This window comes from Brachyhypopomus gauderio, unplaced genomic scaffold, assembly GCF_052324685.1.
Source record: "Brachyhypopomus gauderio isolate BG-103 unplaced genomic scaffold, BGAUD_0.2 sc77, whole genome shotgun sequence".
Classification (NCBI taxonomy): domain Eukaryota; kingdom Metazoa; phylum Chordata; class Actinopteri; order Gymnotiformes; family Hypopomidae; genus Brachyhypopomus; species Brachyhypopomus gauderio.
Genome location: NW_027506898.1, coordinates 1,267,653 through 1,288,741, shown reverse-complemented (window position 1 = coordinate 1,288,741; position 21,089 = coordinate 1,267,653). Strand labels below are relative to the sequence as shown.

The 21,089-nt window shown below is 39.7% G+C and overlaps 2 protein-coding genes across 2 annotated transcripts in view; one reads left to right on the top strand and one right to left on the bottom strand.

Annotated features, from left to right (window-relative positions):
• Positions 1-388: 388 nt before the first annotated feature.
• gtf2e2 (general transcription factor IIE, polypeptide 2, beta) overlaps positions 389-21,089 on the bottom strand; it is a 36,215-nt gene continuing 15,514 nt past the window's right edge. The window contains exons 3-8 of the mRNA XM_076990704.1: positions 12,333-12,424; positions 11,716-11,823; positions 10,140-10,322; positions 9,538-9,631; positions 4,645-4,760; positions 389-800 (exon numbers count right to left, since the gene is read on the bottom strand). Coding sequence (XP_076846819.1) covers positions 681-800; positions 4,645-4,760; positions 9,538-9,631; positions 10,140-10,322; positions 11,716-11,823; positions 12,333-12,424 — 713 coding nt within the window. The 3' untranslated portion in view covers positions 389-680. The remainder of the gene's footprint in view (positions 801-4,644; positions 4,761-9,537; positions 9,632-10,139; positions 10,323-11,715; positions 11,824-12,332; positions 12,425-21,089) is intronic.
• smim18 (small integral membrane protein 18) lies at positions 13,285-20,034 on the top strand. Its single transcript, XM_076990706.1, has 2 exons — positions 13,285-13,441; positions 19,068-20,034. Exon 2 carries the CDS (start codon positions 19,074-19,076, stop codon positions 19,284-19,286), a length of 213 nt encoding a protein of 70 aa, XP_076846821.1. The 5' UTR covers positions 13,285-13,441; positions 19,068-19,073; the 3' UTR covers positions 19,287-20,034.

Genomic DNA, 21,089 nt, shown 5'->3' with positions numbered 1-21,089 from the left:
ATTGCAGTGTGGCCCAACTTGGTACAGCAGTGATTAGGGAGAGGTGACCATTAACAACTTCTTTATGTCATTGCTCACAGAAATAAAACACAATAGAAAACAACAATGGGTGTGGAACATGTCAAAAGTGTGTACGGAACATGTGAAAATGCATATTGTGCATCTACACAAGCATGTGGTTGTTCCAACAGTATGGTCTCTCATTTTTGACTTATTGCATTAATATAACTGAATAAAAAATATTGAAGGAGCTGAAAATATATGGTCCTATTATCTGTCATGTACCAATAACTAAGAGTGTCAATATATCTGCCATCACTAAGCAACCAATCATGACATTAAAACATTTAAAAAAATGTTTTAAACAAAACAGAGGCACAAAATGTGATTCACTTTCTTCATTTCAAGTTTTATTCTAAAACAAAAAAGAGCCTTCAACATACTGCTTATAGCACAGACAAAAAACAGAAGCAAATAAAAGAAAAAATATTTACAGTGAGTTCACATTTGCATTGTCTCCATTAGTTGTGTTTGTGCGAGTGTGAGAGGGGGAGTGAGAGAAACTGCAATTTTGGCAATGAGACAGCTCTGATTGAACACAGTGTACCAGGGGAAACGCACATTGCCATCTTCACTTTCTGAGTTCTTTATTTCAAATGTGAGGGAAGAGGGTATACGTTTCACTTCTTGGAAGGGACCCCCTCTGAGTAGTCCTCCAACACTCCATTCAGATGGTCGTTGTGAGTCTTGAACCGTCTCTTCTTCTGGGTACCTGGTTTCTTCCTATTCTGAATGGGGACCTGCAAAAGACGCAAAAGACACCTGCCTGAGAACAGAAGCAGCAGAGAAGGGGCACAGACACAGGCCAATCCTGAGAAAACAAATTAACTGCTCCCACCAAAACTTCCTTTTTTGATAGCTGCTTGTGTAAGTAATTACTTTGTTACATCTGGGATGGAAAATTCATGGTTTTCCACTTACTGTTCTGAAGTGTAGAGGTTTTTTAGAGTGTTGTTTGCACTCTGTAAATGCTTAAAAACCTTGCCTGACAAGCTTGTGTATAGTATGCTTTGCCCTCATAAGTACAACTAAATGGAAAAATGTTCATGCAGGTGTTTTTTTATTATTATTTGCTTCCTATTCATAGGAGAACTCAATGCTCACAGGCTACAAAGAAAATGAGAAATAACAGCAATGAATCAGACACAGGAAGGAGATGGGTGAGTACAAATAAAATAGTGTGATGCAGTGTTACAAGCTGGTGGAAGACTGCTGATTAAACAGCTCAGTTGATCAACAGGTAATGAGAGCACAAGCTTGGGGTTGGACAATTAAACTAACATTTATTAGTATGGTGTAGGGCGGTGGTGACCAACTAAAATTAACCGAGGTCCAAATTTTTAATGTACCACAAGCAAGGGTCCGGAACATCAAATTTTATTTTATTTTCAGCAAAACAGCAATTATATATAAAGATGGCACTTTTAGCATTTTTAAAATAAAATTAAAATATCTTTAGTTTTTAATTTGGTTTGCAGTGAAATCAATAATTCACCCATAATAAAACTTCTCAACATAAATCTAAAATAAAGTGCTTGTCTTACAAAACATTGTCTTTTAAACTTATTTCAAACAATGAAACTTCTCAACATGAACTGAATTCACAGCGTGTTTACTTTGTTTAATGAGAGAAATTAGCTCTTTGTTGTCCAGCAAGGGTTTTGAATCTGGGCTTAAATGGGGTCAGGGCCATTCTTAGGCACATGTGGAGGTGCTCGTTCGTGAGTCTGGAATGATATTTAGTTTTAATAATGTTCATGGTGGAGAAAGCTGCTTCACAGCAGTATGTTGAGCCAAACATGCTCAAAATATACAGGGCAACCTTCTTTAGACTTGGGAAAGCTGTCTCTGAAACTATCTGGATCCAAAAAGATGCCGCATCACCACCTCTCTGTTGCTCCTTCAAGGCCACATTTGCCTGCAGATCTGCAAGTTCTAGTTGCAGAGACCCAGCATTTGCCCACTTGAAGGTTTCAGTGGCTTCTTTTGAAAACTCTCTGATATCCGTGATAAGGAATGGGTCCTGAATGAAGAGGCTGAGCTGCTGTCCAAGTGTGAAACTGTCAAAACGTTTTCCAAAATTCACAATCAGTTTGTCAACAAAATTAACAAAACAGGACTTGTCAACTTTAACTTGTCCCTGTACTGTTGGGAAGTGTGTGCACTCCTCCTGAAGGTCTTGCTTAAACAGCTCTAGTTTTTTTCTGGAATGCATGCACAGCTGTTATCAAATCAACAACTGAGTTTTCTTTGCCTTGTAGTTTTAAGTTGAGTTCATTCAGGTGTGAGGTGACATCAACTAAAAAGGCAACAATATCCATCTTTTCCACATTTTCTAAAAATTCTGAAAATTGTGTTGCTTTTGGGTTCTTTTGTTGTTTTAAGAAAGCTGCTATGTCACTTCTGATGGACCTGAATCGCTCCAAAACTTTTGCCTTTGCTGAGCCATCTCACATTGTTGTGCAGAAGAAGGTCATCAGCATTTGCATGAACATCTCTCAAAAACTCCCTGATCTTGCGATGTTTAAGTGATGATGATGCCCTCAGGAAGTTTATCATCTTCATAATTGTGTTCATCACCTCGGCATACTGATCTGACAGTATGGCACACAGAACAGATTGATGTATAATACAATGATAAGAGATAAGCTCAGAATTGTGCTCTTTTAATCTTGCCACAGCTCCATTCTCTCTCCCTAACATGGCAGGGGCTCCATCTGTGGTTACAGAAACTACTTTTTTCATTTCTATCCCCCTCTCATCCAACATCATCTTTATTGCCACATAGATATCTTCTGTTGTGCTGGTCTGCAAGGATGTTACACCCAAGAGATCTTCACAGATTTGCTTTTCATCTTTGTTGAAGAACCTTACAAAAACTAAAAGCTGGGCATTGTTAGATACATCAGTGCTCTCATCTATAGCCAGACTTATACACTGTGTTTTCTGAATGGCTTCATTGAGCTGTGTAAGTACATCCTGGGTTAACACTACTGTTTTACTTCTAACTGATGTGGCTGAAAGTGGAATTTGGTTTTTTTTTTTTCACAAAGCTCATCCCTCCCTTGCTTTCCCTCCAGTAAGCTCTCTGCAACTGCAGTCATACACTCCTTCACAACCACTCCATCACTAAATGCTTTTTTATGTTTGCCCAAAATCCACGTAACTAAGGGAGCACTCGTTAGCACGCTGTTGGGCAGTAAGTGACTGTGTTAATATCCTTGTCAAGCGATCAAATTGAGCTTTTAACTCTTATTTTCTGTACCCTCACTGCTGAGGCAAGTGGGTATGTTTGGGAAAAAGTGTTGTGCTTCGTCTCGTAATGCCGCTTGATATTACTGCTTTTGACGATGGCGACAGTCTCTGAACAAATGAGACATATAGGTTTTGTCCTGCTGTCTGGTAGAACGAAGTACTTATCAGTCCATTCCGATTTAAAAGTCCTATTTTCTGTGTACACCTTTCTAATTTTTGAGCATGCCATACTCCTTTTTTCCCCCTTGTCTTTCTTTCTGTTCTCTCTGCTGTGCCATGCATATACGTCTCACTCAGACCAAAGCCAGCAGCTGTGCATATCATCTTCCGCATGTGAGCAGATGGACGGATTTGATTGGCTGATTTACACCACGTGTGGCGTTCTGCTGTTTTACCATAATGGTTGGATGATTGCAAATTTCTATTCTAATGGGTGCAAGAGTTAATCAGGAATCTGATTGGGTCCGGACAGGACTGCGTTTGGGTGCGGATCCAGACCGCGGTCCGCCTGTTAGTGACCTCTGGTGTAGGGCCTCCTTTTGTGGCCAATACAGCATCAATTCATCTTGGGAATGACATATACAAGTACTGCACAGTGGTCAGAGAGATTTTAAGCCATTCTTCTTGCAGGATAGTGGCCAGTTCACTACGTGATGCTGGTGGCGAAAAACGTTTCCTGACTCGCTCCTCCAAAACATCCCAAATTGGCTCAATAATATTTAGATCTGGTGACTGTGCAGGCCATGGGAGTTGTTCAACTTAACTTTCATGTTCATCAAACCAATCTTACTGTGTGTATTGGTGCATTGTCATTCTGATACATGGCACCGTTGGATGTGGTTCATCCTTCTTGGTGGTATGCTGACATTACCCTGTATACCGTGGCTCTTGATACATCACAAAGACTTGCTATCTTGGTCACAGATGTGCCAGCAAGATGTGCACCAACAATTTGTCCTCTTTTGAAATCTGATATGTCACCCAAAATGTTGTGTGCATTATAATATTTTGAGCAAAACTATGCTCTTACCCTGCTAATTGAACCTTCACACTTTGCTTTTACTGGTGCAATGTACAATTAATGAGGATTGGTCACCAGGCTGGTTCAATTTAGCCATGAAACCTCCCACACTAAAATGACAGGTGTTTCAGTTTCATTGTCCAACCCCTATACGTTTGCAGTTAGGGGTGGGTGATCTGATGATTTTATATCATGACTATATAAAAATGATATCATCATTCTACTTATGTTTTGAAATTTAAAAAACGAACTGGGTCTAAGATGCGAATTTGCACGGAAAAAGAAAACTGTGTGTGAGGGTGACTCACTATTTTCTTTGGTCCGGTTTCTTGCATTGATGAGATGCCTTGTCTCTTCAGGTAATCTTCAATCTTGTCTTCATCTATAGAATCCACCGGAACACTACGCCACAGCTTCTGAAACTCTACAGGACATGGACATGGCAAAGACCCTGAATCAGTGTCCTAGACTTACTCAGATTACAATTTATTTATTTAAACTATGGTTTTTTTAAACACTTAACTACACTGAAAAAATTAACTTTGTGGTAGAGTAAAATCTACTAAATTAGTGGTCGTAATTTATACATTGTAATATTAAGATTCAATGAGAATTGGAATTTCTTAAGTAAATTAAATTTCTTGCTCATACTATATCAAATGTATTATTGCCACTGCACATAAACCTAAAAATTAGGGGTGTATTCAACTAAGGATTTTCATAGTTGAATCTGATTCGTGAGCTTTTCCCTTTAGTCGACTAATAGTCGAATCGGGTTTATTTATTTTTTTTAGAGCACCTTAAACGAGATCGCATTCTCATTCAGGACTTTTTTCCTCTTCAAAGTAAAAACCTAAAACACTCAGATAAATGAATAAACATGGTAGGTTGGCTTTATTAAACTTTTATTTACTCATTTATTTTTTATGAAACGTTAGAGAACATTAACCGTCAGTGCGCATTGTGTATATAGAACGCATTGTGTATATCGTCAGACAGGCACTGTGCAAAATGTCAAAAATATTTTAAATAAAATATGCCTGCCTGAAAATATAAAAAAATTGCCACACAACAGCAAAAAAATATAAGGAAAGGTTCAAGTAACAGTTTAAAAGCAAACAACAACAAAAAAATGTTTATAGGCCTACTTGCTGAGACGCACCGCGACGAGACGACACAACCGAAACAACAAATGCCTGAACTGTTTTTTTTTTCGCCTTACACGTTTTAAATGGTATGCAATGTTGGTTGTTGTCGTGCGAAATGAAAGACGTTGATGACATAACTTGCACTTTACTTTGTTCGATTCATCTTTATCTTTTTCAAAATACTTTTGAAGTTTCTTAGTAGCCATTATAATCTCGGCAGATGCTGCGTATTCTGTAGCGTGTTCAGCTCCACTTGTTTGGATTGTGCAACTGCAGGGTGTGATTTATTAATGTGTAGTAAGGAAGATGCCTATAAAAACATTTAAAAATATTTATTAACAGAAATTAGGATGATTTTATTTGACAAAAGGCTATATATAATGAAGACATTTCATGTAACAACTAATGCTTAGCTGCATCCTTGGGCACCGCCATGCAGTTAGAATGGTACATTCGACTATGACATTCATAGTCAACTAGGGGGTATAGTCAACTATAGTCGAATCAGCGACTATTGCAGGTCACCCCTACTAAAAATAGTAAGTAAAATGTAATCTTATGGTATATCGCGTTTGAATCTGTGCCTGTGACTTTGGAAGAGACAAGATACCTGCCAGAGGGATTATTAGGAAGAGATGGGGATTGTTTTGGAGTTGATGTGTGGAATGGTTCTCAGTTGAAAGGTAAATTATTGCCTTTCCTTATTAGATTTATAATACCTGGTCCACGAACATTTTGGTACTTTGAAGCCATGTCAACATCTACAGGGGTATTGTTAAAAACGTAACTAGCTACTTAGCTTTTTCTATGCATTTTTCCTTTTGTCCTCAAGCAAACAGTGTTTTAGACCACACAAAATGGAAACTGTCCAGGGTGAAGAATGTTCAGTCTTGTTGGGGAATTAGTTATGTTTGCCAGTCTGTGTGAGATTGTTGATTAATTTGAACTCAAAACTAAATGTGTAAATACAACAGGTATTAACTGTGATACTGTAGGTCCACAAAATATAACAGTTGCTTTTATTATAAGTTATAACATTTATACTTATAATATTTATATATATATTTATATATATATTAGTGGTGGGCCGTTAACGACGTTAACGGCGTTCGTTAATTTGATACTCTTATCGGGCGATATAAAAATTATCGCCATTAATCTATTCTTAAAGTTGGGTTGGGAACTGGGTCAAAATGGGTAAGCAAACTATGATGACTTTCAACTTGATAGTTTAGCTCGGCTGTATTCCTAACCAAATTGCACAGTAGGGGCGAGAACGAGTTTTTAAACCTGTGAATTACAAATCGTACGTGTGTTTACATGGATGCAGCCACGAAGTCGCCAGGTTTGCTTCATGGAAAATTCATTTTTATGAACGTAAAGTGTTACCGAAGCGGAGCTCGGAGCGGTCGTTTTCTGCATGATCCTAGCGCTAGATTCGTCGTCATTTAAATATTTATTTTTAACCGTTAAAACTGCAGAGGACCAAAACCGGCTTTTGAAAAAGTTCCCGCCAAATTACGTTCGTGAGGTTAAATGTACTAAATGTTGGCTTACATTTCAAATATCATGTTTAGCTGAATAAACATGTTATCAACCCCTTTTAATGTACAGTATGTAGGCTTACAAATTCATGTTTAACTGAATAAACCATTGAACACGAGTAGCCTACATTTTATTGAGCATGTTTTTTTTTTTTCTTCAAGTATCAAAGTAGAACAGCTTTCTCAAGCAGTCATTGATGCATTTTGGAAACAGGAGATGAGCCCCTGGTCTAATGCACCCTCTGTATTAAGAAACCCTATCTCAAAAACTGACTTTTAGTCATTACTTGGGTAGCACGCATATGAGCCATTTTAATATAGATTAATTTCAAGATTTCAGTGAGATTAATCTAGATTAAAAAAATTAATCTATGCCCACCCCTAATATATATATATTAAAGTCCCACCACTAATATATATATATATATATTAGTGGTGGGACTTTAATGCGTTAATTTCGATAAATTAATTACAGGAAAATTAACGAACTAAAAAAATTTTTTTGGACCATTAAGACTGGATTAAACTTTCGCGAGTACACCTTGCGCGAGCGGCGGAAGCATTTAAACGTGACGCGTCACATTATTTGCAGTGTTGTTTGCTCTCTGTGGTCGAAGATAAAGGCTTATAAGAAGTGCTGCAAATTGCGTCAACTGATGCAAGTTACGAACTGCCGTCCAGAAAGACAATGTCAAAGAAAATCCAGCAGCTGTATGATGAGGAAAGGGAAATAAAACAGGTTATTGTGAAGAGCGCCACAAATGTGGCTCTGACTGGGGATCACTGGACCTCTGTTAGCAACAAGAATGATCTTGGTGTGACAGCTCATATTATAGATCAGGGGTACTCAACTGGCAGAGATTATATTTTTGACTGGAAATGACACAGGCACAGGCGAGATACTACGATGATGTACAAGAGGCATCATTTTGGGGAAAAATATTTCTCAGCTTTTATTCACATTATTTGTTAATGTTAATTATTTTAAATAAAAAACACTGGCTATACCGAAGTTCACCTCTGACCACATGCCTTCATAGTATTACAGCAGTACTATGTTTAAATATCTAGTTACAGGGTATCTGCACATTTTTAAATCTCAAATTCAATGACTTTTAAGACCTTTTTAATACCTCTCACAAGAAAAACTAATACCAGGGTTGCCAACTTTTCAAGATCGCTTGGAGTGAGATTTGAACCTGGAGGGGGTGGTGAGTGTAAATTGTTGGGCACAGGGGCGAAGCCACCACGATTACGTCATTGTCGACATGCGGAACCTCTCGCCGGTCGCGACGCGTCAAGTATAAACCAAGCTTGACACGGCTCTGGGATTGCGGCACACGCAGCGCCATGCGCAGTGCCCTAGTACCTGTACATTTAAATTGTAATGGTCCAATGAATGTCATTTAAGAACCAGGACATTTCCTCACTTAAAAAAAAACCCGGGACAGGACGTGAAATACGTCCTGGGAAATACGGATGTTTGGTCGCCCCCTACACGTAGACAAATCATTTTTGGCACTTACAGTTAAACTGCAGTTAGCAGCGAATGACTCTATATGCATATTACTATTACAAGTGCTATCATATCGCTTGTGTTTTTCAGATTTCATATGAGAATCCATCGCTTTACAGCCCATTGTACCAAGTTTGAATGTTTTTCGGCAAGTTCTCATCACGCCTCATACGAATCACTGGAAGGTTTCAGCCAGCCACAATATTTTTCATCCTCCAGCCACTTCATTGAATCAACATTTTCCCATGTCTGCATCGGAGCCTTGTAATGTTGTTCCCGCCGCAGCCCTCAAATAAGAAAAGCAGCTTGTTAGGCAGCTAAAGCATTCGTCTGCTGTTTCCACCTGTTGGGTGACGTACTACTGCCATGCACCAGGTGGAGTATACGGCCGTTGCGAAAATGATCATTATTGTGGGATATACATCGGTAAAATAAAACAGAAAAACTGAGCAACACACTTATTTAATGCCTCCCTCCTAAAATTCCAGACATTTTAAGACATTTTTAGACGTTGAATATGTAAAACTAAATTTAAGACATTTTAAGACCCGCGGGTACCCTGTAGTTAGGACAAAACTAGAGCGCTCAATGAGTTATAATCACTGAAACTCTCGAATATCATCTGTAGCGTCTTTATGCGTGTACGAAAGAGGGGAGTCGGAATTTGGCACAACACACGTTGGTTTGAATAAAATTCTCCGTTGTGCCTGCTGCTTGCATGCGCTAAATGAAAATGAGCACTTTCTTCTTTGATTTACAACTTTGACCTACCACCTGATTCACTTTCTGCTCTGCCCCCTGACGGGGGAAAATTTATCTACAGAAAAGCTGCATCTCATTATAAGCCGCATGGTTCAAAGCATGAGGGAAAAGTAGCGGCTTATAGTCCGGAAAATACGGTATATATGCATGTCTGTACATGAATAGCAATATATTTCTTCACACTTGTTAAAAAAGACTCTCAAATCACTTTTGTAAACTCCAGTTACTCACCTTCATCTACTTCAAACTGACAGTGTTTGTCATTGTAGAAGAGAATCTTCTTCTTGTCTGGCTTGGTCACAAATATGATCTGGTCACCTAGAGCCTGCGCACAGGTGAACAAACAGCACTAAACATTCAGCTAACTAGGCGAAATAATTTAAATAAATTAAGGCTGGCTATTTTTTTATATCATTACAATCTGAAGTTATTTGAGGAATTTGAGTTATTGGATAACATGGTCTAATTTTAACAGTATTTCTGGTTCTCTTCATCTATTACATGTGGTGCTGTAGATGTGAGAAATGGTAGCTTTAAGCACCAATCTAGGAGACCCTCATTTTTGAGATACGGCTAATAGTAAGGCCTAGCTGTGCCATCTGCTGTTGTGAATATATGACAACAATAAAATATCCAGTGCTCAAATGCACCTGTCACTGTTAATTTGCACATACTTTTAGCAATGCTAGTCTTTGTGATCATTGTTTAAAGTGCTACAGTGAGCCTTGTGCTGTGAGGTTGGTTCTACATTCCATTCACTATTAGCCATGAGATACATTTCTACATTTCTAGCTGCTGCTAGAGGACCACAATCCATTTTAAGCTGGCTTTACTTTAATAGCCTTGGCCGCATTGGGGAGGCCTTCCTCCACATCGTCCAGCAAAATCCCTCCCAGGCCTTGCTGGTCCTGCTTGTCCAGCAGCCTTAGTAAAGCTTTTTTATCTTTCAGGCGGTATTTGGGCTTAAAGGCATATTTTCCGTCCTGGACGTCTATCTTCGGATTGCTTGCCAAGGCCTGGTAAAGCGAGAGAACAAGAGAAATAAAGACATACATACAGTAACGGTTCCCATCCATGGAATGTCAGATATTACCATAACAGTTTCAAGAAAAAGACACTTTAGACACTTTCCAAAAATGCAATAGATTTTTATACTATAATTTGTAATATTACTTGAATTTTCTCACACACAAACTTAAATGTATAAAGAACATTTTCAATGTTTTCACTGACAAACCCGATTGCATTTTGTAAATATAAAAAATTGGGAAAGAGGCAACATAAGACTAAGGTTATACAAGCAAAATTGTTCTGGAAGGTTTCAAAATTAGCAGTTTAACTGTTTTGAAAGCAAGGGTGGGTTATGGTTTAAGAAAGACTTAAAAATTTTGAAAGAGACTTGCTTTGAGAATTTGAGAAACAATGTTTCACAGACAGATTGCAAACAGTTTAGGTCCTTCACCATCTACAGTTCATTATATAATAAAAGATTCAGGGAGTCAGTACATAAAGGCTAAGAGTGGGAACCACTACTGAATGTGCGTGATTATCAAAGGCAGTTTGTGAAACAATCAAGCCATTGTGATGGACACAGCCACACTGCCTTGGAAGTACTTTAGAGTCACATTAGATAGTCTGCCACTGCATCAGGAAATGCAATTCCCCAGTATTCGACCACTGTCATTATTTATTTGTTTAAATATTATGTTATTTAATTAAAGGTTAGATATTTGGGACTTTTCAGTACAAAACAACCATTGACAAACAGCCCTGTCTACTCTATATCTAAATACCTCTTATTTGTTATTAACAAACTGGTGTGCAACTTATAATATTACGTGTTCACACAAGTTGTATAAACCTACAGTTTTGATGTTTTAAATAAAAGATTTTGCATTTTGACTGCAACTGTCATGCTATAGATTCATTCACTGCTACCATTTCAAAAACTGATCATGTGAGGCCATGCAAATCTGTATTTACATGTAATACTTATGTGGAGACATTTTTCTAACAGTGAAATAGAGTACTCTTAATCACTTTACTGCAGTAATTATTTTCGCAATCAATGCAGTTAACATCATGCATGGGAAAACATCTACCGTGAAACAGATATAATTTCGAAAAATGCAGTGATATAGAATTTTGGTCATACCGCCCAGCACTAATGTGAAGGCACCACTGATGATGCCAGGCCTCATTCTGCATACAACAGTGGAGCTTTTAACTGTTTAGTTTACTTTGAAACCTGCCCACTGGTTAGGACTCGATCAGAATCTCTAGCTTCTGGTGTTACACCATGATTTGAAAGTATGCTGCAACTTTTAATTATAGCGATTTACAGTTAAACTGGTTAACGGTTAAAATGTTGGAGCCCTGATGACCTTAATGTGCATGTGCAACACTGACCTCACTCATGAGCCACTGCTTCTGCTTCATGCTGATGTCCAGTAGTTTGGTCTCGTCTAAAATCTCATCCAGGGTTAAAGGATGAGTGTCACCTCTCTGATGTCTTGTCTGAGAGTACAGGAGTGGGTGGGGGTGGGGGGGGTTTAAATGTCATGTTTTAATGAACCACCACTTCTGGGGATAAACACACTGCAAGAAACACTACTGAAATATCATACAATTTATGTGGAACAAGTAATGTGGATTAGTCACAGTGTGACAACACAGGGAAGCTCACACAGGCTCACACGTACACCTGGCAAAGTCAGATCCAAAGATTGTTGTCAAGCAAAAGTCTGAGCAAACAGTGTTCATGATCCAAACCACCTGCTGCTTCGCAAAATACCAATATATACCAATAATAACAATATCCTTAGCTGCTGATTTTATGACTGGATTAATGTGTGTTTCAAAAGAAAACATTCAAAACAACTGTACAATTTGTACATAATGTGGGAAATTTTAGACAAAAGTTTGTTTACTTTTGAACAATGCCATTCTTTATATTTATCTTTATTTATTTTATACAATGTCACGCAAATCCACCTGCTGGCTGCTTCTTGTGCCAGCAAACTCACCTTCATATAGTTGACGATTCGCGCCAGGACTCCGAACTTGTAGCCTGAGCTCCCAGAGAGAGCTTTGAGATTGAAAGACCCATTGCTGGAGTCTGGGAAAGGAAGAGAAGAGGAGGGACAGAGGAAAAGAGGAGATGAAGAAGGAATGATATATGTGCCTGATCAAGCACCAAGTTCAACATCCTATAAAAGGAATGCATAGTCAGACACATGGATATGTAAAAAGTAATTTAATATCATACATTTATGACATTTAGCAGATGGTATTTTCCAGCGTATGATTAAAAAAATATTTGATAATAAAATAATAAGTTTCATTCACTAGCATCAACAAAACTCCAAAAATACCCTTAAACTGAGACACCACAGGAAACTAGTGTCACTTCTGCAAGCTAGATTGAGAGATGTCATACGACAAAATGTGTCAATAAATTACAACATGAGTGCAAAAAAGATATTTCAGTGAGAGTGCAAATACAGGAAGACGTTAGATGCGTATGATTAGGTTACATTTCAGTGCTTTTCAAAGAGATCAGTCTTCAGGCGAACACTGTGGGGGCCTTAGTTGCTTGAACAGTGAGTGGCAGTTCATTCCACAAATTGGTGCAAGGACGAAAAATTGTTTGTGATCGGCTGCATTGAAGTAGCCGAGGGCTGGATTTCTAGCAGCATTTCCCCTCTAAGCTACATCATGGTAATATTGTACATTTGAAGTAAAAGCAGGATTTGAAAAATAGGCAACAAAAGATGTGTTCACGAATAAAACCTGAGGGATACAGCTCTCTTGGTCAGATTAGATGGGCCAACACTGGCATTGTTTCCCTCTTAAGTCAGCCCCCAGCTACTGGAACATAGCCAATCACAGCAGCCTTCATGAATCCTTCATGAGACCCTTTGTGCTGAGTGACTGAAGAGCTGGCCAACAGCGTTGCAGCACTAACTGAGAACATCCTGGCTGTACCACAAGGAGGAGCAGAGACAGTAGGAGAGAGAGAGAAAAACAGACAGAGAGAAGCAAGCGATAGATAAGAGACAAGAAACGCAGGAAGGGGAGACTGAGAGAGAGTGAGAGAGTTGGAAGGCAGCCGCATCGCCCCTCACACTCAAAGGTAGGTCTGCATTTTATTGTGTTTTATTAGTGTAATGAAAGAAGGCAAAATAAGAGGTCAAATAAAAACACACCCACATCCAGGCACTGCCTGGACGCAGACACAAGCTGACCAAGCAGTTCCACGAGTATCTTGATAGATCGGGAAGAGAACGACTGGGTGTGTGCCTGTTACTAATATCAATGTAGGGCACAGACAGCATGATGGACAAGAAGAGCACATGTCAAATACAGCCTATTAGCCTTTAGGGGTTAGTTCAGCCCATTTTGATATATTTTTAACTATAACAAAACAGCACAGGCTGCTTCAATTCAGAGTTTTTAATTTGTATATAATAGTGTGTATATATATATATATATATATATATATATATATATATATATATATATATATAGCTGCAACTATCGAATATTTTTTAAATCGAGTATTCTGTCGATTTTTTCATCGATTAATCGAGTAATCGGATAAAATCACACTTGTGTTTTTAACACAATAATATTGATAGTGTGTAATGCAACATGAAAGTTCTCTTAAAATGAGCAAGCAATTGGCTGTTTTTCCGCTTGGAGAAGCGCAGTTCACGTGCGGATGCTTTCAGTTTAGGTGCTGAAGCATTGAGGAAGTACTGTTATGGTAGGCCCAGTGCTTAATTTGTAAATCAAACGATGCCGGAACGCAAACAGCGGCATGAAACAAGGGGTCACTGAGGCCAACAATGTCACCGGATCGCACACAAAACGCAACGCTTAGGCGCACAAATGTCAAAATAACAAGCCAATCCGTTTATATAAATTACTTTTAAATGATTTACGTGTGTTTTATAAGTGTTTTAAGTGCAGAAGTGCATTTTAAGCCTAAATTCCAGCCCTTTTCAAACCTGAAACACAATGCAACATTAAAATTCATCAGGTAAATGTTCATTCCTTTTTTGAGGGGTGTTTCTTTATACTACCACATATCATTACGGACAACACTGCACAGAATTGTGACACGTCAAGTATGAACGCTTCCGCCGTTCGCGGAGTTGCACGCTACGGTCACTCGCGAAAGTATAACTAGCTTTTAGCTTTATGGAGACGCAGAAAGGCATCGCTAAAAGGGAGAACTCTTATGTGATTTAGGAAGCCTGAGTGTGGATCTTGTGTTTAAAAAATGTCTTTTATAGAATTATTTGTTCAATAATTATTTGTTCCGCCAGGATCCGGCTCAAATTATGCCCTGGGTAGGCCAGATCCGTTTTACAGTAAATACACTGCACTACGTTGTCCACCTTGCGCAGCGAAAAATGGTCCCACACTTTTGACATTTTTGCCCTTTTACGGACACCGCTATCTTCGTTTTCCGCCATTTCCATCAAAACAAATCACGCTGCCTTAAACCTGTGCGTCAGTTATAACAGTCAGTGTAAAACAATGATACCGGAGCTGCGTAGTAGTACAAAGCGGGATTTCAAACATTTAAAATAGATGGTGACATAAATTAAACGAAGCCTCGAGGCAAAGAATTTGGGAACAACACTGCAAATAATGTGACGCGTCATGTTTAGACGCGTGCGGAGTCACTCGCTACGGTCACTCGCGAAAGTTTAATCCAGTCTTAATGGTCCAATGAAGGTCATTTAAAAACCAGGACATTTCCTCGCTTTTAAAAAAACCCGGGACGCCCTGGACAGGATGTGAAATACAGACATGTCCCGGGAAATACGGACGTTTGTTCACCCTATCGTACTAGGAATACATTTATCAGCCAAGTTATCATTACTGACCTGCGCGTTAGCCCCAACATGTTTTGCGTTGAGGTGGTAACGAAGGGTGGAAGTGCTCCTGTGATAAGCGAACTCCTTCCTACATAAAGTGTAAATAACACTTTGTACTTCCATCTGGAAGTTTCTTATATTTAAATTTCCCATCCACCAGCGAAGCCTCTTCAGTCATCTCCATCATGATCTTATTGTGCATCCATATATTCTGTATGTCTGGAACTCGTGCACGGAGAAACATTCCACGTTTTAGGGGCTCTAAAAAATATATAAAAAAATAAACCCGATTCGACTATTAGTCGACCAAAGGGAAAAGCTGACGAATCAGATTCGACTATGAAAATCCTTAGCTGAATAAACCCCTACACTGGACCTCTGTTAGCAACAAGAATTATCTTGGTGTGACAGCTCATATTATAGATGATGAATGGAAGATCCAGTCATTTGCTTTGAGCATGCAGAAGACCACTTCTAGGCACTATGGAGACGCCCTGGGAAAGTCTACAATCTAAAATGGTATTAAAAACATCTTATGATTTACTTAAGTTCTTCTTATTCTTCCAGTATCCTGAGCAAAACTCCCAAAATTAAACAACATTTTTGGTCAGAATTTCCAGTGTTCTGAAAACTGTTTGCTCTGTTTTCTGCACTCTATTGGTCTGTGTAGTAGACTGGTGGAAAAATAAGCAAGATGTTGAAGTTCATGCTTATGTTCATTGACTCATTCATCATTCAAACTTAAATTAGTATTTCTCATGTTAAATATTGAAATGCGATTAATTTCGATTAATTAATTACAAAGCTTCCGATTAATTTGATTTTTAAAACTTTAATTGCGTCCCAAAAGGGGTGGGACGCGATTAAAAAAATCTATCGAAAATTTTTTTTAGTTTTTACTTTTACATGTAACAAAAACATTTATTAAATTAAAACATAGTTCTGAATATTGTAAACATTAAGGTCCAAAAACAGATTTATTCATGACTGCTTTTTGACATCTTGGAGATTGTCAAATTTTTCTGCAAGAAAAGGAGCTGATCAAGATGTTGAGGAGTGAGACAGCTCCTTTTTGCAGTAACAATATTGCCAACTATTGAGAAAACTTCACAGCTTTATACTTGACGCGTCGCAACCGGCGTGAGGGTCCGCGCGCCAAAAACGACGTAATCGCGGTGGCTCTGCTCGTGCACTGTCGCTTCACGAGGTCGTGCACCTCTCGAATTTTGTAACTTTGCGCGCGCCGCGCTTCAGCGCAATGAACAAAGTCATGTTTGCAGGGTTCATACACCTTTATAAGGTGGATTTCAAGCACTTCGGTTATTTTTTGGCACGGGGAGAACTTGTAGACTGTTTAATCGCAAATGCCTTCTCTAGTGGAGTTTGTTTGGGTTCTGGCGTTTTTTGAATATCAGGATGGTGTCGCGTTAAATGATTTCTCAGATTTGTGGTATTCCCACAATATTTCACCTCCATGTTGCACAGTTTACACACAGCTGTGCCTTTATCCAACTCTTCCCTACCATCATGGTTTCTGAATCCAAAATGTAACCATACATCTGCAAGGTTGCCAACTTTTCAAGATCGCTTGGAGTGAGATTTGAACCTGGAGGGGGTGGCGGTGTAAAATGGAAACAAATTAAGTATTATATCGCGATCGATCGCTCGCCAGTGGTTGGCGCCAGAGCGAACTAGTAACTCATTGAATCAGATGTGGATCAGAGGTACATTTTTTTTTACTCTTGCTGCAGCCATGCTTAACTGATCACCCCAGCCAAGTGGCGGTGCTCGAGAAAAAAAGGATGATCTCGTGAGATAAAACGTGAGACGTTAAAACGGTACGCATATGCGGGGAAAATTGGCTAATTCTAAAGATCGATATCAGGTTTCATGAATCGATATCGAATCATTCAAATGAAGATCGATTTGAATCGATAGATAAATTTTTTAAACAAACCCCTAAACACTACAAATATGACGCGTCATGTATAAACGCGTGTGGAGTCGCGCACTACGGCCACTCGCGAAAGTTTAATCCAGTCTTAATGGTCCAATGAAGGTAATTTAAAAACCAGGACATTTCCTCACTTTAAAAAAACCCGGGACGCCCGGGACAGGATGTGAAATACAGACATGTCACGGGAAATACAGACGTTTGGTCACCCTATCAGAATAACAAACGAAGGAAAGAATAATGAATGAAAATATAATAAGAGCAAGAAAAATATAAAACAAAAACAGAAAGCTAGGGTGCACACACACCAGTGTATTTTAGTGCCGGTCCCAAGCCCGGATAAATAGGGAGGGTTGCGTAAGGAAGGGCATCCGGTGTAAGAACTGCGCCAAATCAAATGATGCGGATCACAAATAGCAATTCCATACCAGATCGGTCGAGACCCGGGTTAACAACGACCGCCACTGGTGCTGTTGTCCAACAGGGCATTAGCGGAAATTGGACTATGAGTTTACCTACTTAGGGTCGAGGGTACAGAGTAATGGAGGAAGTGAAAGAGAGGTAAAGGAGAGTGCAGGCAGGGTGGTGTGGATGGCATAAAGTGTCTGGGGTGATCTGTGAAAGAAGGGTGTCGGCTAGAATGAAAGGAAAGATCTATAGGACAGTAGTGAGACCTGCTATGTTGTATGGACTGGAGACAGTGGCACTGACAAAGACAGGTGAGGGAGATGGAGGTGTCTGAGATGATTCTCATTTGGAGTGACAAGGAAGGATAGGATCAGAAATGAGTTTATTAGAGGACCAGCACATGTAGCATGTTTTGGAGATAAAGTTAGAGAAGCGAGATTGAGATGGTTTGGACATGTACAGAGGAGGGAGGAGAGGTATATTGGTAGGAGGGTCTTGAGGATGGAACTTCCAGGCAAGAGGAGGAGAGGTAGACCTAAGAGGAGGTTTATGGATGCAGTGGTAGAGGATGTGAGTGGCTGGCGTGTCAGTGGAGGACAGGACAGGGCAAGATGGAGGAGTTTGATCCGCTGTGGCGACCCCTAAACAGGAATTGCCGAAAAACAGGACTTCCCGAAACGCGCTAAACTGTAATAACTTAAAATGTTGAGGGTCGATATTGTGTAGCCTATTCCAACATGTTTACATGTTAATGTTTCTGACCAAAAAACCAACATGTTGACCTTCTCTGGCTTTAATAAGCTGCGGATTGGGGTGACCACACTACCCGCGGTGCTGAAAACTCTCTGAGGGCATGCTGGTAGCGCATATGCAGAGATATTTTCATGCGATTTTTGCCATTAGCAGAAACCTGCTCTGGTTATTTTTCCACCATATCATATAGCTTATTTTATACTACTTTTATTTTATAATCATTATGTTTTTATATAGCAGGCCCCTTTTAAATTTGGTCTTAGAACTAACTAGACAGCTAATCATCTACACTATTGCTCAGCATGCGTGTGTATACACACACACTAATCTATTATCCATGAGGAACCAACAACAGTGGTTTGGTGAGAATGATGCTGCAGACATTGGCGTTTAGATGCAGACAGCAGTGTGTGATCTTTTTCACTCAAGTTCAGTCAACCAAACCAGGTCAGTGGCTTCATGTTATTCATATCTGTGTTCTCTACCCATGTGTCAGTCCCTTCCTGTTCCCTCAGCTATGAATTAAACTATTCATCTATCCACCCATCCATCTTTTTCACCCCATCTATTCATCAATCTATACCTCTGTCAATCTCCATCAATTTAAACGTCTACCATTTATCTCCTACCCCCTTTATGTCTTTCTGTCTACTGATCATCTAAAATTCTCTCTATCCCTCCATGGGTCCATACATTTGTTTATGCATTCATCCATCCAACCATCCATCCCTTGTTTTCTTTTTCTCTTTCTCTAGAACACCATGAGTCTCTCCAGCAACAGCGTGGCTCTGATTCAGCAGGTCTACCCATTTCACGATGGCTGGAACATCGCCTGCTTTGTCATCCTCCTCCTCTTCATCATCACCGTCCTCTCCCTGGCGATGCTGGCCTTCCTCTATGAACTACTCGACTGTGGCTGCTTCGCCAAGCCCAAGGCCACCCGCGAGCACCATGGCCCCAGCGAGATCGTGTAGGCGCCATGCCCAGAATCAAGGGGGGAAAATGGCACGCTCACACGTTACAGCCTACACACAGAGGATCAGACCGGATAGCGTCCTCGGAAAACACTGCACAACAATCTTGGTCTTGAGGACAGAAAAACTGTACAACAAATATGCACGATACACATACAAGCCTGTTTAAAAATAGTGAACAAATCACCTCCTACATGTGTTTTTTTGCAATGCCAAATTCAAACAGCATCGTTTTATGTTGACTTCCCTCTGGGATTTTTTGCAGTGATAAGGATGCATTTAAAACGAGCTATTCCTAATCTTATTTTGTGATTTTAAGGTGATGCAGGCTTCATTATATCTACAATTGCTAACTGTTTTAAGCTACAGCAGAAAAGAATGAAGCGATGGTTTGACAGATTGGGATATTCTGAAAGACAGGGAATATCAGTAGAGAGAGAACATTACTAGTGCCACTTAGCTAGGCTCTGGTCACAATGAGGCCACTTAGGTAGAGGTTTTATGTTCAATCTAGATTTTGGGACCCAGCTAAATTTTTGGGCCAAATTTGTCATCCTCCCTCGCTTCCCAACAGGCCTGATTTAAACCATAAAAAAAACATCTGGTGCAGTTGAATTTCGAGTAAGTTGAAAAGTAAAGTGTAAAATGTGATATCTGCGGACTGGGTTGTATTGGTCATGAGGATCTACTACAGGGGTCACCAACCTTTTTGAAGTTGGGAGCTACTTCTTGGATACCAATTATTGCGGAGGGCTGGGGGGGGGGGGGGGGGGGGGGAACGAAAGTTGTTGAGCGCGGGGGGGGGGGGGGGGGGGGGTAATTGGGTTCATGTGCACATGTCAATTGCTAAGCGGGAAAACCGCTACCAACCGCGGACAATCGCTAATAGCAGCAAAAACATAAACGATGCAGCGCTTTGGTGCATGGCAATATAGTGAGCTGTTTTTAAAACAAGCCCGCGGGCGACCCCTGATCTACTATGATGTTTTAGCAACTCAAAACAGACTTGATTCAACTTCATAGGTGATAAAAGTCTAAATTCCTTTCAAACTAATTGAGCTAGTAGTGGTAAGGAAGGGACACCACTGTAAAGTGTCTTGAGAGTCCAGTACCAGTGCTGCTCTACAGGCAACAGCAGCTAAATTATTCAGTACTTCTACATTCACCATGGTTATTCCTCTAGTTACTCAAGCTCCTTGCAAGGCAGACACTGGGACAGCAGAGCCATGTGGGTCAGTTACAGCCAACTGCTCTGCAGTTAATTAGTTTGGTGTCAGTTTAGTGTCCAACACAACTCATTAATCTCCTTTAGCTTGATCACAACCTGGAGAGATGAAGCAGGATGGCATGTCAGGAAAAGCACCAACGTATGGAGTGCTGGGGCAGCTGTTCCTGATCTACGTGCAGCTATACATCTCCGTGTGGGTGGCTTGGTGGTCCAGAAGAGTGAGGTCTTAATGTTGTCTTAACGGACAACAAGAATAACAAACGTCTTGTCTTTATTCTTTTAACAAAAAAAAAACGTTTGTCTTTATTCTAATAATGGAATATAAAAGATATGTAATGTGTCTCATCCAAGTAAAGCTGAAAACCTGCCATATCATTAAACCCACTGCATTCCAGCTGTGATGTGTGTGTGTGTGTGTGTATGGGGTATGACTGTGCAAGGCTTAAAGCTCTTGTGTACCCCACATTGTAATTTATTCTTTCATTTGCCTTACCAAAGTGTGTAATTCACAAAGAAACCAATTAAAAAGCAAACAAGTAGAATACACTTTGATCTCTGTTTCAGAGATAAGCTTT